The sequence below is a fragment of the Callorhinus ursinus genome, unplaced genomic scaffold, assembly GCF_003265705.2.
Source record: "Callorhinus ursinus isolate GAN/ISIS: 27379988/994484 unplaced genomic scaffold, GSC_fseal_2.0 scaffold20, whole genome shotgun sequence".
NCBI classification, from domain to species: Eukaryota; Metazoa; Chordata; class Mammalia; order Carnivora; family Otariidae; genus Callorhinus; species Callorhinus ursinus.
Genome location: NW_027397082.1, coordinates 22,184,263 through 22,197,056, shown reverse-complemented (window position 1 = coordinate 22,197,056; position 12,794 = coordinate 22,184,263). Strand labels below are relative to the sequence as shown.

Here is a 12,794-nt window from a genome sequence, read left to right as displayed (position 1 = left end):
TGCTGCTTCTCCCCAAGACTGCTATCCTCCCGCCTAGGATCAAGCCACATCAATGATTATACTCACTCAGGGCTCAAGTGGGTAGTGGCAGTGCCAATGACAGACACCATGGCGGCCAAGACCTCATCCTCCAACAGTACTTTTCTCAGAACTGAGTGTTCTTTCTCTGAAAAATCAACACACACACACACACACACACACACAGAATCACCAGGCTACGACTATGGTTCAGATGATTAGGTCCTGTCATCATCAGGGCTCCAGTCACAATGGCAGCAGTTTCTAACCTGTCCTCTAGTGGGGTTAGAGCACCAAGTAGCCCTGAGCACCAGCACGGCACCAGAAGGAGTGGTTAACGTGGGCCACAAAGAGTTCTTGAGAACTCTGTGCTGTCCTTTAGACTGGGCAATGTGGAAAATAAAGCTAGCTATTATGACCTTAAACTTCAGAAATATTTTAGTTTTTTCCAAAACTTAAAGATAACACAGATGTATCGTCACGGGTCTTCATTATCACAGCAGTTACCTACATGGAACCACCATAGGTACATACTATATGCACCACACATTCTTATTTACTCCTTACTAACTACCCTGTGACGTAGATACTACTCTTTATCTTCCCCTTATAAGCGAGGGAACAGAGGCATACAAAGGCTAAATATCTTCACTTAACAAGGAGTGGAGTTGAAGATGAAACCCAACCAGGTCAGCTTAACTCCAGAGCCTCATTCTAGCTAAACTAATTACATAGCAGTTATAGAGAGAAAAGGTGTGCATCCTTTTGAGTGTTGCTAACACCGGTCAGGCTGGCACCCTTTGCTTGAAGTGAAATCTCACCTCGGGGACAAAGGAGTCAAAAGAAGCCTCTGCCGGTACAAAATGTAATACCAGTGATAGCCTCAGGGTGGCAGCGCTGTTCAACATTAGCGGATGGCTGAGGCCCAGAGGAGGCATAGCTAGAGAAGTGTGGGGTGCAGAGAGTCACCTGGCATGGAAGCCTGCACAGCCAAGGCAAGCAGGCAAGGTAAAGCTGTCTGATGGAAATACCAGCAGCTCTCGCGGTCCCGCTGGCATTTTTCTGCCACCTGCTGGAGGCTCTGACAGACGGCAATAACTTCACTGGTTCCTGCAATCATATTCCCTGTGTGGTGAGAAAATATTGTCTGTCGTTTCTTTAAAAGCACTTCCAGGTCTTTCAGATACAGAATATGGGAAGAGTATCAAAGATGAGTGACTAAAGAGTCCAAGAGTGTCTTATAAAGAGCCAAATAATTTTATTCTCTTGGCTGTTCTTTTTCACCTCCGATTTTGGAGCAGAACCAGCTCTGTGCCATCTCTGCAATAGAAACACTCATACGTTTTCTCCTTTCGTTTTCACAACCACCCGAGAAGTATCATTTCCCCCATTTCATACAGGAGGATGAGGAGGCTAAATGAAACCATCAGTGGTTTTCCAGGGTCACATTAAGTGCAAAGTTAGAGGAGTCAAACCCCGGCCATACTCCTAGTCCAGTGTTCTTTCTACTACGTAACGGCTGCTGGAACACCCACTGGATATGCCACAGAGGGCTGGGCAGTGCCAAGCTAGGAGCTTAGGGAATTAGTGAGGGTCCACAGTGAGCTTGCATAGGTCCACAGTAGCAACAGCTGCTGTCACTTATGCCTTGGAGCAGTGGTGCGTATGAGCTAGCTGAAGATCCTGTTCAAATTCTGATCAGGAGGGCCTGAAATTCTGCACTTGCAACAAGTTCCCAGACAGCGCCCATGCTGCTGGTGGATGGAACACATTTTGAGTAGCACGGCCCTAGAGTGGTGCTTTTCAATTCTGACTTCACACTGAAATCACCTGGACACTCAACAATTCCCATTGTTCAAGCCCCATCCCTCCTCAGAGACTGACTCAGCTGAATTGAGGCCCAGGCCATCGACATTTTTTAAAGGTTCCCATGTGACTCTTACATAGAGCCACCAATGGAACCACTGACTTAAGAGGCATCAACTCCAAACCTGCCTACGGCTCCCCATTCAGCCCAGCTCCTTGATGGTTATTCCTGGTATTACCTTTGTTCATCTGGCAGAGATGCTGTAGCAGCAGAGGCAGGGTCTCCTTGACAATACTGGGATGTGCTGATGCAGCTGACAAAGCTTGCAAACAGCGCAGACGCCGGGAGCATTTGGTGGGCTCATCCCCTCTAGTCAAATCTAACTCCCCTGAAAGCAACCCAGGAGACATGACTTCACTGTGTGATGGCACACATGAAGGCCCCAAACATCCCTGGGAAGGGGTGAGCCACAGAGGACAGAGACATATACCTCTGCGCAGTTCCTCAGCAAGCTTGGGCACGAGGTGACTGCTGAAGGCTACGGGGTAGAGAGCGGCCAGGGCTCCTGATGCTTCCAGTGCTGCCACCCTGCTGGGGCACAGTGCAGATGAGCAATAGCTGAGCCCTGGCCCACAGGTCTCTTGCCTAGGCCTGCCACTAAGAAGACTCAGGGGTGTGGACTCCCAAGCCTGCCTTGCTTAAGAGCAGGACTCAAGAAGTTCCTATACCACCAAGTTGTACAGGGCTTCTTGATGCCCTCAAAAGAGGCAAGTCTGACATCTCCAATCAGTTGGCAGGCAGAATCAAGCACAGGGCCCCCCTCCCCTAGGGATAGTCAAGGGTCAGAAGCACAGAGCCCTGGAACAGCTTGCTCTATCTCGCTGCTTTTGAGTCTCACCAACTCTGGGAGTCCTCCTCCAGGAAGCTCAGTCTGTACAGGTGACCCACTGCCAGCTCCAAGTCCCCAGAAGACAGGAGATCTGTGTTAGAAAGAAACACAAACCTCATCTTTCTTCCTCTGTAGCCACCACAACCCTTTCCAAAGTCCTATGAGATATCCCAAACTGCGGGGCGCCTGGGTGGTTCAGTCGGTTAAGCTGCTGACTTTGGCTCAGGTCATGATCTCAGGGTCCTGGGATCAAGCCCTGCGCTGTCAGGCTCGCCGCTCAGCAGGATGTCTGCTTGTTTCTCTGCCCCTCCCCCCGCTTATGCACACTCTCTTTCTCTCAAATAGAATCTTAAAAAAAAAAAAGAAATCCCAAATCATCCACAGTTGCGGTGAGAACTAGGGTATTAAGGTTGCTCTTCATTAAAGACAGAAAATCGCAAGGAAGGACCAATACCCTTTCTTTTCTCTTTCTCTTAAGTGTACCTGGCTGGGCACCCAAGACTGCGAGTGTACGGATGCCAACAAGCTGAAGCTGGGTGCTGGGGTCTGTCAGAGCCATGAACACCAATGAGCATAGCTGGTCCTTGAAGCCATTCAGCGGCCTTTCATCTAGGGACAAAGTCCAGGTTAGAGGGAAGCCCTGACTTAGCAGTGTTGCAAAGACAACTTGGGGCAAGATTCAAAGAACTTAATCCACTGGGTGTCCAGGAAGTACACTGGGGAAAAAATAAACAGGCCTCATCTGATTAAGTGTTCTCTTGTGCTACAACCTCAGAACAACAGGACCACTGTTGTTCTAGAGTACTTCTCTGCAGCATTCTTTGCCTGCCATCCTTTATAGGAATACAGTGCTCAGCAGCCCCTAGGACACCACACCTGGAAGGTGATCTCACCCTTGTCTTCATAGCTCCATTTCTGGTGCAGCTTCAAGAAACCCAGGATCATTTCAAGGATTGTCCGTCGCTGGTTGCTCTGTAATGTTTTAAGGTGTATAGGGATCAAAGAATATTTTAAAGGATTTCAGTCCTGCTCCTCTCGAAGGAGGGAGAATTATTCTTTTATGTAAGAGTGTCAGGAAGAGAATCAACAAGGAAACCAGCAGCAACTGATGAGAGCAAAACCCAAGATATACGATCTGGGAGAAGCTCAACACTTAGCTCTCTCTCTGTGAAAGGGATCCTAGCAAGAGGTCCCATCATTTCCTCAAAAGATTCCATCTCCTTACCTGACTGTGCTTGTGGAACTGTTCCAGCAGTAAAGGCAACACGTTGCTGGTGATGTGGTCACAGGCCCGAGCAGATGCACCTGCAGCTGCCTGCAATAGTTTGGCACTAGGCCACACCAGTTTCATGTCCGGTTCACAAAGATGGTGCCTGCAGTCTAGAGAGGCAGCACATCACAGACCTGGGGAGTAGGCTGAATGTTGCCTGATTCCCCTGCAGTCCACAGAAGTTAGAGATTGAGACCTGGGACAGTTTGCTAGCAGTTACCACTCAAAGTGTTTTTAATTCAAAGTAGGGCTCCAGCACCCAAATCACTGAACATGGAGGGCTAGTCATAAAAGGTCACTGGCTTTATGGAACTTCTTTCTGTGGTGCTCAACCCCCTTTCTGGCTGCCATGGCCCCATTACCCTGTAGAATGTTGCTAAGGAAGGAGTCAAGGAAGTCCTCAGCATCAGCTCTCAGCACAGAGCGAGACAAACACGCAGTCAGAGAGTGGAGGGCCGCCAGGCCATCGGCCTCCACCCGCTCACTTGCCGTCTGGAACACCTGTCAGGGAGGGATCCCATGGCTACTGAGGTGAGCCTGCACAAGGTGAGAGCCCACCCACCCATTGCCTGTTTTCTTTGAGAGGTGGGCTTTGAGAGCCTTTAGGGCAGAGCAATGGAAATTAACCCCTGAAGTGAGTTTCATCTCAACAGGTGTATTCTCACCAAGTCCTTAGCCCCACTAGAATTGGTACACATACTTTTTGAGAAACAGGATACCGACTTGGAGCATTGGCTATTGGGATCCCCTTTCCTACCTCTCTTCCTCTCCCCTCCACCCCCTTATTAAGTATGGTGCCTCTGGCACCATGACCTATGCTCCTTACCATGGAAGGATGCAAAAGTGATTGTGTGCCATCACCAAACAGCTGACCCTATGTAGGGACTTTCTCCCCCGTCATTCAACTAGATGTATGCCCCTTTACTGGCTTGCGACAGGGAAAAGGACAGGGTGTGTTACTTCCTCTGATGCCTGACAACTGGGAGTTAAGAGTAGTGAGTTTATCTAATTAACACTCACCTCTCTGCGGATAGAAGCCCAAAGGCTGGGAAGGAAGTCCTTTAGTTCCTTCTGGCCGTACACAGCACAACAAGCATTCTGCCAAGGAAAGTGTAGGTATCAGCTATCTACACAATCAGACTTCCGAGGACATGCAGGCACCTCAGCAAAATGGCACCTGAAGAAGCATGGCTCTGAGCAGAAGAACCAGCAGGATTTCACAAGAATCCTATCAGGTCACAGAAAAATGGGAGCTCATCCTGACTGATGGAAAACAAGCATAAAGAAGGAGCCCTGGGATGCCTGGGTGGCTCAGATGGTTAAGGGTCTGCCTTTAGCTCGGGTCATGATCTCAGCGTCCTGGGATCGAGTCCCATGTTGGGCTTCCAGCTCAGCGGGGAGTCTGCTTTTCCCTCATTCTCTCTCTCTCAAATGAATAAATAAAATCTTAAAAAAAAAAAAAGGAGGAGCCCTGGTCAGCCTTTCCTCAGCTGCCACTCAGTTACTATTGGACCAGACAATATGTAGCTGGGAGGGCTTTGGGTCAACATACAGGCCCAGATTCTGGGTATCCCTCTCATGAAGGCCACTGAACTATTCCCTGACTCTGAGTCTATACCCTTTAGTACCTCTACATTGTCTAAAGGCAGCTGGACCCTGGAAAAAAAGAGAAATCCCTCACCAGAGTCTGCAGAGAATCCAGCTTGGCACTCAAAATCTCAGAATCCACTTTCTCAATCAGCAGGGGCAGCAGGAACTGTGGGAGAGAAGGAAGAACTGAAGCCTGAGATGGGTAGTGTCATAGCCACACCAAAGCACCAAGGTCAACTACACCCTTATTACCACCTGTCCCCAGGGGTAGGGGCTACATTAAAGAGCTACAAAAAGTTGAGTCAGGAGTTGTGACTGTAAACCAACCTTCCTGCCAAGCTGCGGCCAGACTCCCAGTTAACCTGAAAAATGAGCTAGTTGGCAACACTACAGGATTTTAAAAGATAGCACCATATAGAGATTGGATTATTATTTTAAACAAAGAGATGGTAAAGGTTTCCACTTTGAAGATCTGAAGATACTTGCCACATAAGCCTGAAGACACTTGCAGGATGCCATACCCTAAAAATGTATTCTGGATCTTTCTTTTTCCCCATGCTCTTACTGTTCTTTCTTCAGAGCCTTCTTTGGGCAGAGGCTACACACCTAACCTTGGCTAGACCCACCTCGGCAAATCGTGGTGTCGAAGCCAGCACAGCTCGAAGACTCAGGATGAGATCTTCTCTCTGGATACCATGGGGATCATTAGGTGGCTGGAAAAGGGAGAAGGGCTAAGGGTTTGCACAACTCTTCAGACCACTCTTAGACACATGATTTAACCCAGCATTGGGTGAAATTTAACCCAATCGGACAGAATAGTGTGACAGGAGGCCCCAGCAGGAAGACTTGCTTACACATTCCTTGAGAATTTCTGTCTGTTGGGCATTTATTTTCTATCTGATCTATCATCTTGCCACTCAAGAGAGAAGCACTCTTTCTGGTACATTATTTTTCTTCTCTCTATATATATTGTGACTATATGTTAGTAGACACTGTTTTCTCTTTAAAATATACTTTTAAAAGTGTGATTGTTGGGGCGCCTGGGTGGCTCAGTTGTTAAGCATCTGCCTTTGGCTCAGGTCATGATGCCAGGGTCCTGGGATCGAGTCCCGCACTGGGCTCCCTGCTCAGCGGGAAGCCTGCTTCTCCCTCTCCCACTCCCCCTGCTTGTGTTCCGTCTCTCGCTGTCTCTCTCTCTGTTGAAAAATAAATAAAATCTTTAAAAATATATATATTTATTTAACAGAGACAGCAAGCGAGGGAACACAAGCAGGGAGAGTAGGAGAGGGAGAAGCAGGCTTCCCGCTGAGCAGGGAGCCCAGTGCGGGACTCGATCCCAGGACCCTGGCATCATGACCCAAGCCGAAGGCAGACGCTTAACAACTGAGCCACCCAGGCGCCCAAATAAATAAAATCTTAAAAAAAAGAAAGTGTGATTGTTTTGAACATATGATTTATGATCTTCTTTTCCCACTTAATATATTAGGTCCATTTTTTTGTAATATTAAATTATTCTTTCACATTAGGTTTAGTGGCTGATACTATTTCATTGTATAGTTGAGCCACAATTTATTTAAATAATTCCCCTTTGATGGACATTTCTATTTTTTCACCCTTATAAAAAAGGTATAATTCTGGGAACATAAAAAGCATTGATGGTTTCTGTGTCAAAAAGCCAGACTGAAAGCATGTATCAGATTTTCCTTTTCCTCTTTAGAAGCAACACCAAAAATATAGCAAAGGGATTTTCTTTTAAGACATAAAGCTAGGGCGCCTAGGTGGCTCAGTCCATAAGCATCTGCCTTCAGCTCAGGTCATGATCCCAGGGTCCTGGGATCGAGTCCCGCACTGGGCTCCTTGCTCAGCAGGGAGACTGCTTCTCCCTCTCCCTCTCCCCCGCTTGTGTTCTCTCTCTCAAATAAATAAATAAAATCTACAAACCAAAAACCAAAACAAACAAAACAAAAAAAACAAAATATAAAGCTAGGAGCACCTATCTGGCTCAGTTGATAGAGTATGCAACTCCTGATCTTGGGGTTGTGAGTGCAAGCCCTACACTGGGTGTAGAGCTTACTTAAAAAAAAATAGAAATAAAAATTTAAAAGACATAAAGCTAAAGGTTGAAGAAAATAGGTTAAGAGGTGCTGGCAATAAAATTTTAGGAGCTGAAAAGCAGATGGATAAGAAAATGACTCAACAGGCCAAGACAACAGAATCCTCAGTAGGCTTGGGAAAAGCTGAGTAACTACCCATATACACTGCAGTACCGGGTGCCTTTGGAATTGGGAGTGGGGTTAGAGAAGAAATCTGACCACCTAGATTGCTTCCCAGCTCCTCCCGTTCTCCAGCTCTCCAGCAGAATCTGGACGTTTAATTCTCTGGAGAAGGTACAACAGACGTCTCTAATCTTAGAGCTATAGCTGCAGTAGACGGCCTGGGGAAATAGGGTCTCTGATGCAAGAGCAAGGATAAAGGAATCCCAAGGGTGATGGTAAAGGAAGATTCAACATCTCCTTTGCATTAGGAATAGGAAGCAACCACTTGAGACTGTATGTATGGCCAAGTTAAGCATGGTTTTTACATTTTTTTCCTTCTAATTCCAGTGTAGTTTACAGTGTTAAATTAGTTTCAGGTATATAATATAGTGATTCAGTGATTCTACATATTACTTGGTGCTCATCAAGATAAGTGTACTCTCAATCCCCTTTTACATTTTTAAATGGTTGGGGGAAAAAAAATCAAAAGAATATCTTTTTTTTTTAAGATTTTATTTATTTGAGGGGTACCTGGGTGACTCAGTCGTTGGGCGTCTGTCTTTGGCTCAGATCATGATCCCGGGGTCCTGGGATCAAGCCCCGCATCGGGCTCCATGCTAGGTGGGATGCCTGCTTCTCCCTCTCCCACTCCCCCCTGCTTGTGTTCCCTCTCTCGCTGTCTCTCTCTGTGAACTGAATGAATAAAATCTCAAAAAAAAAACTTATTTATTTTGGGGGCGCTGAGGGGCAGAGGGAGAAGCAGACTCCCTGCTAAACTCGGAGCCTGATGAGGGGTTTGATCCCAGGACCCTGAGATCATGACCCGAGCCAGAGGCAGACACTTGACCAACTGAGCCACCCAGGCACCCCCAAAAGAGTAATATCTTATGACACATGAAAATTATATGAAATTTAAATTTCCATGCCTATAAAGCTTTTTTTAAAGATTTTATTTATCTGACAGTGAGAGAGTGAACACAAGCAGGGGGAGTGGGAGAGGGATAAGCAGGCTTCCCGCTGAGCAGGGAGCCCAACACCGGGCTTGATCCCAGGACCCTGGGATCATGACCTGAGCCAAAGGCAGACGCTTAATGTCGGAGCCACCCAGGCGCCCCTCCATGCCTATAAAGTTTTATTGCAATACAGACACTACCACATTCCAGTGTCTATGACCATTTTTGTGTTAGAACAGCAGAGCTGAAGAGTTGTGACAGAAATGATACAGCTTGCAAAGCCTAAAATGGTCACTATCTGGTCCTTTACAGAAAAGTTTGCCTGCCCCTGCTCTAGAATGAGCATATATGCATACTGAAAATCAAAGAAACCCTCAGTTACACTGATGTGATCCACTATGATGATGGCATATGGCCAAAAGGGATTGACAGGACCATAAAGAATGTATCTTTAGTGTAACAGAGTTACACTGAAAGCCGGGTGTCTCTTATTTGAATTGACAAGAGCTTTCTGCTTCCCATATAGACTGCAGTGCAGAAGAACATACAAAAATCTGCTTGAGGGGCACCTGGTTGGCTCAGTTAGAGCATGCGACTCTTGATCTCAGGGTAGTGAGTTCAAGCCCCATGTTGGGCATAGAGTTTACTTACAAAAAAAAATTTATTTTGCTCAAATAAAGAGAAACTCTCTTATAATTATCTATAACTTTTTTTCACCTAGAATATCTGAGAAAATGGATAAGCAGTTGAGAGCAGTGATGATCTTTAAAGGGAAAATGGGTGGTTGCAGGAAAGGGGTATAAAAAGGCTTCACCCTCCATCCTTTAAATGTTGAATCATGCTCACTTTACTACCTTTCAAAAAAGTGAATGACATACTCTTTCCTGCCCTAAAATTATAAATGAATATATTCCAGCAACTCCACTTTTAGGAATTTATCCTACTATTATATCCATATATATGTGAAACAATACATGTACAGGATATATAAGTTGCAGCACTGCCTGTAACAACAAAAGATTAGCAACAATCTTTATCCTACAGAGGACTAGGGAAATTAATTAGGTATTCACACTGAAAGGAATACTACACAGCCATAAAGAATAAAGAACTAACTTATATACCAATATGGAGCACTCTCCAAGATACACTAAGTGAAAAAGGCCAAGTACAGGAAAAGTGTATACATATGCTGCCACTGGTAGGGACTGGGGATCATTTGTTTATATATGGATGAAAAAGTTCTGTAAAATACAGACATAATTGGTAAAAGTGGTTGACAACAGAGAAAGAAATGATGGTAGACAGATTTTTCACCTTTTTACAGCATTTAGATTTGGATCATGTGAATGTATTATCTTTTCAAAACAAACAAAAAATAAAGCAAAAACAGAGAAACCTGGTGGCCTAACAAAGAGCTTTCAAGATTTCAAAGGCATAAGTTCTTCTGAGTTAGAAATAGTGATGACTACTACAGAAGAGATGAAGAGAATTTTAGGAGAGGTGGCCCCAAGGACCATGGTGTCAACTGGAATAAGCTGGGAAGCAGGTCCCTGCAAAAAAGATGGCTGTGTAACTTTAAAAGAGCTAAGAGTCAATACTCTGATGTTATTTGGTGTGCTGTGATTTAACGCCCTTCATTTCTTTGAAACCACTAATGCTTGCGGTACACATACCCATGCACACCCATATAGTGGTGTGACTCTGAGTTTCTGGAAGTAGAAGGGATATCAAGATGCAAAGTGAGAGGAAGGTCCAAGGGGGTCAGAGCATGCTGTATATACTGCGCTCAATTGGGTCTTCTTTGTCAATTTGTTTGTTTTGCCTGAGATCACCCCTCAGACTCCAGGATTACATCCTATCATTCCTCAGAAACCAATTGAAATCCCATCTTATCTGTGAATTCCTTCCTACTCTTCCTACTCTAGCTCACACTGAACTTGGTCTTCTCCGAACAACTATAACACCACTTGTTTCGGTCCATAATCTCATATTGTTACTTGTTTCAGCTTTCAAGGGCAGGAACCATGTTTTACAATCCTGTAGCCTGAGGAGCCCCCCAATACCCACTGAATTGAATCCTTCCTCTGATGGCAAATGCTTCTCCATTTCCCAGTTTACCAAAACGTAAGCTCACGAGGGCAGGGAATGTCTCTTTTGTTCATTGCTGTCCCTTCAGTGCCCAGAACTGGACCTGACTCACAGGAGGACTCAAGGAATATTCGAATGAATCAATGAATGAACAAATGAATGAATGAATAAAAGGGGCTACTTACAGGGGTAAAATCAATAGGGAAGTAACAGGACGTCACTTCAAACAACTCCTCCACAAAGGGTCCTAAGGTAACAGAGAAACAATGAGGTCAACTTACAATTTTCACTCATCGGACAAGCCCTAACCAGCTAATTCAAGCTATAAGGACGTACCCAGGCTATAGTCCCTGGAGATGAGGTCATGGACAATGCGAAAAGCCACCAGAAGATTTCGGGGATCCTTTTCCCCATCCATCACCTGGATGAAGCCAAAGGTGAAGTCCGCTCCAAGGCCCTTCAGCTCTGGGGAGGAAAGAACAGGTCACTACCATCCCTTGAGATAGAAAGCTGGCCTTTCTTCTGGCTTGTGTTCTCCCTCTACTATCGCTAGCCCACCTTTGCTGCCTCCCAGAGCAGACCCTTTATGTTTTCCTATTCCAAGAGAGTACACATTCCAAGAGAGTGCAGTGAAGAGATGTGCATCAGTATATAACCATTAGAGGTAAGAATTTAAAATATTAGCCCAAACTCTACATTCCTTTACTTGGGACTGAGTGGACCCCCCAGTTTCCCTTCATTCTTTACAGAGTATTGGGTCTCCTATAGGACTTCCAGGCTAAACATGAGTACTGATAATGGGGCTAAAACGGATATGCTTGCTTTTCAGACTTGCCAAAGAACCCTGCCTCTTACCTTCTTCGCGGGTTTGCATGAAGTTGGTGATGATACTGTAGACTGTGTGTCGGTCCATCTGTGGCAGGGACTTGGGGGTGGGAGAGACCGGAACTAAGTAAAGAAAGTGCTCAAAGAATACCTAAGCTGACAAAACTACTTCGTGCTTCATAATCTCTAAGTGGACAGTGCTCTTTATACTAGTATAAGATGAACCTAAGAAGTGCAGAGAAAGGTTATGGCTATTGGCTTAGCAGTTACAGCACTGGGGCCAATAACCAAAACCTGTCTGCTTTACTTTCTCCAGGTGTGAGAGGACACAGGTCAGACATAATGGTCTGGCTCCTTCTCCTTATAGAGTAGCAAAGACTAGCATGTAAACATGGTCAAAGACCTGAAAAAATTCAGGACTTAGAAGGCAGTATTTTTTTGCCACCTAATCCTTGTCATATATGTCAGGGCTGGAAGACAGAGAATACAAAAGTGACTGTCTTCACTCACCTGGACGTGGACTTCCTGGAAGACAGCTTTAAGCACAGAGACAGCCAGCCCTGGAGGCAGGGCGACACACAGGCTCTGGGGAAGAAGAGATGTGTGAACACAGAGGGAATTCTAGCCTTGAAGACACAATCCCAAAAGAGGTATAATTAGCTACAGTGGGAAACACAACATCCAGGTTCAGGAAGAAGTGCTAAGAGTGATAAATGTGGTTCCTTTTCTCAATCTGACTAATTCTCTGCAGCTCCTTCCACTTTGGTTCTGAATTCCAGTCCCCCCAAAATACTTTTACTCTCTAGACTAGAAACAGAAGTGAAGTTAGCTGACACTAGTTTAGTCCCACATTTGGGCATCTGCTCCTCAGCACTTGGGAGTCTCCCCGCCAAAGGACAAGGACAAAATTCACTGGAAAAAGGCTCCTGCAAACATAGTATGTAATGAAAAAAGAACTCACAAGTGCTCTCAAACCTTGCAGGACAGATGGGATCACAAGATGATGGTCCTTCAGCCGGTTCTCGTAAAATAGGATCAGGTGTACCACTGCACAAACCAGAAATGCAGCCATTATTTTACACAGGCTCCTTCCCAA

General features: G+C 45.6%; 1 protein-coding gene across 5 annotated transcripts in view; it reads right to left on the bottom strand.

Moving 5' to 3' along the window:
* The window catches only part of MMS19 (MMS19 homolog, cytosolic iron-sulfur assembly component), a 33,086-nt gene that overhangs the window by 4,034 nt on the left and 16,258 nt on the right, over nucleotides 1–12,794 (bottom strand). For 2 of the 5 annotated variants that reach the window (XM_025880709.2, XM_025880713.2), the window contains 17 exons: nucleotides 12,660–12,745; nucleotides 12,209–12,283; nucleotides 11,729–11,798; nucleotides 11,210–11,338; nucleotides 11,059–11,120; nucleotides 6,201–6,287; nucleotides 5,666–5,740; nucleotides 5,005–5,082; nucleotides 4,347–4,485; nucleotides 3,940–4,094; nucleotides 3,608–3,686; nucleotides 3,198–3,323; nucleotides 2,724–2,805; nucleotides 2,316–2,416; nucleotides 2,064–2,237; nucleotides 988–1,143; nucleotides 67–166 (listed from right to left, as the gene is read on the bottom strand). In XM_025880709.2, the coding sequence (XP_025736494.1) occupies nucleotides 67–166; nucleotides 988–1,143; nucleotides 2,064–2,237; nucleotides 2,316–2,416; nucleotides 2,724–2,805; nucleotides 3,198–3,323; nucleotides 3,608–3,686; nucleotides 3,940–4,094; nucleotides 4,347–4,485; nucleotides 5,005–5,082; nucleotides 5,666–5,740; nucleotides 6,201–6,287; nucleotides 11,059–11,120; nucleotides 11,210–11,338; nucleotides 11,729–11,798; nucleotides 12,209–12,283; nucleotides 12,660–12,745 (1,774 nt within the window). The remainder of the gene's footprint in view (nucleotides 1–66; nucleotides 167–987; nucleotides 1,144–2,063; nucleotides 2,238–2,315; nucleotides 2,417–2,723; nucleotides 2,806–3,197; nucleotides 3,324–3,607; nucleotides 3,687–3,939; nucleotides 4,095–4,346; nucleotides 4,486–5,004; nucleotides 5,083–5,665; nucleotides 5,741–6,200; nucleotides 6,288–11,058; nucleotides 11,121–11,209; nucleotides 11,339–11,728; nucleotides 11,799–12,208; nucleotides 12,284–12,659; nucleotides 12,746–12,794) is intronic. The other 3 variants (XM_025880710.2, XM_025880711.2, XM_025880712.2) reach the window with 3 other exon arrangements.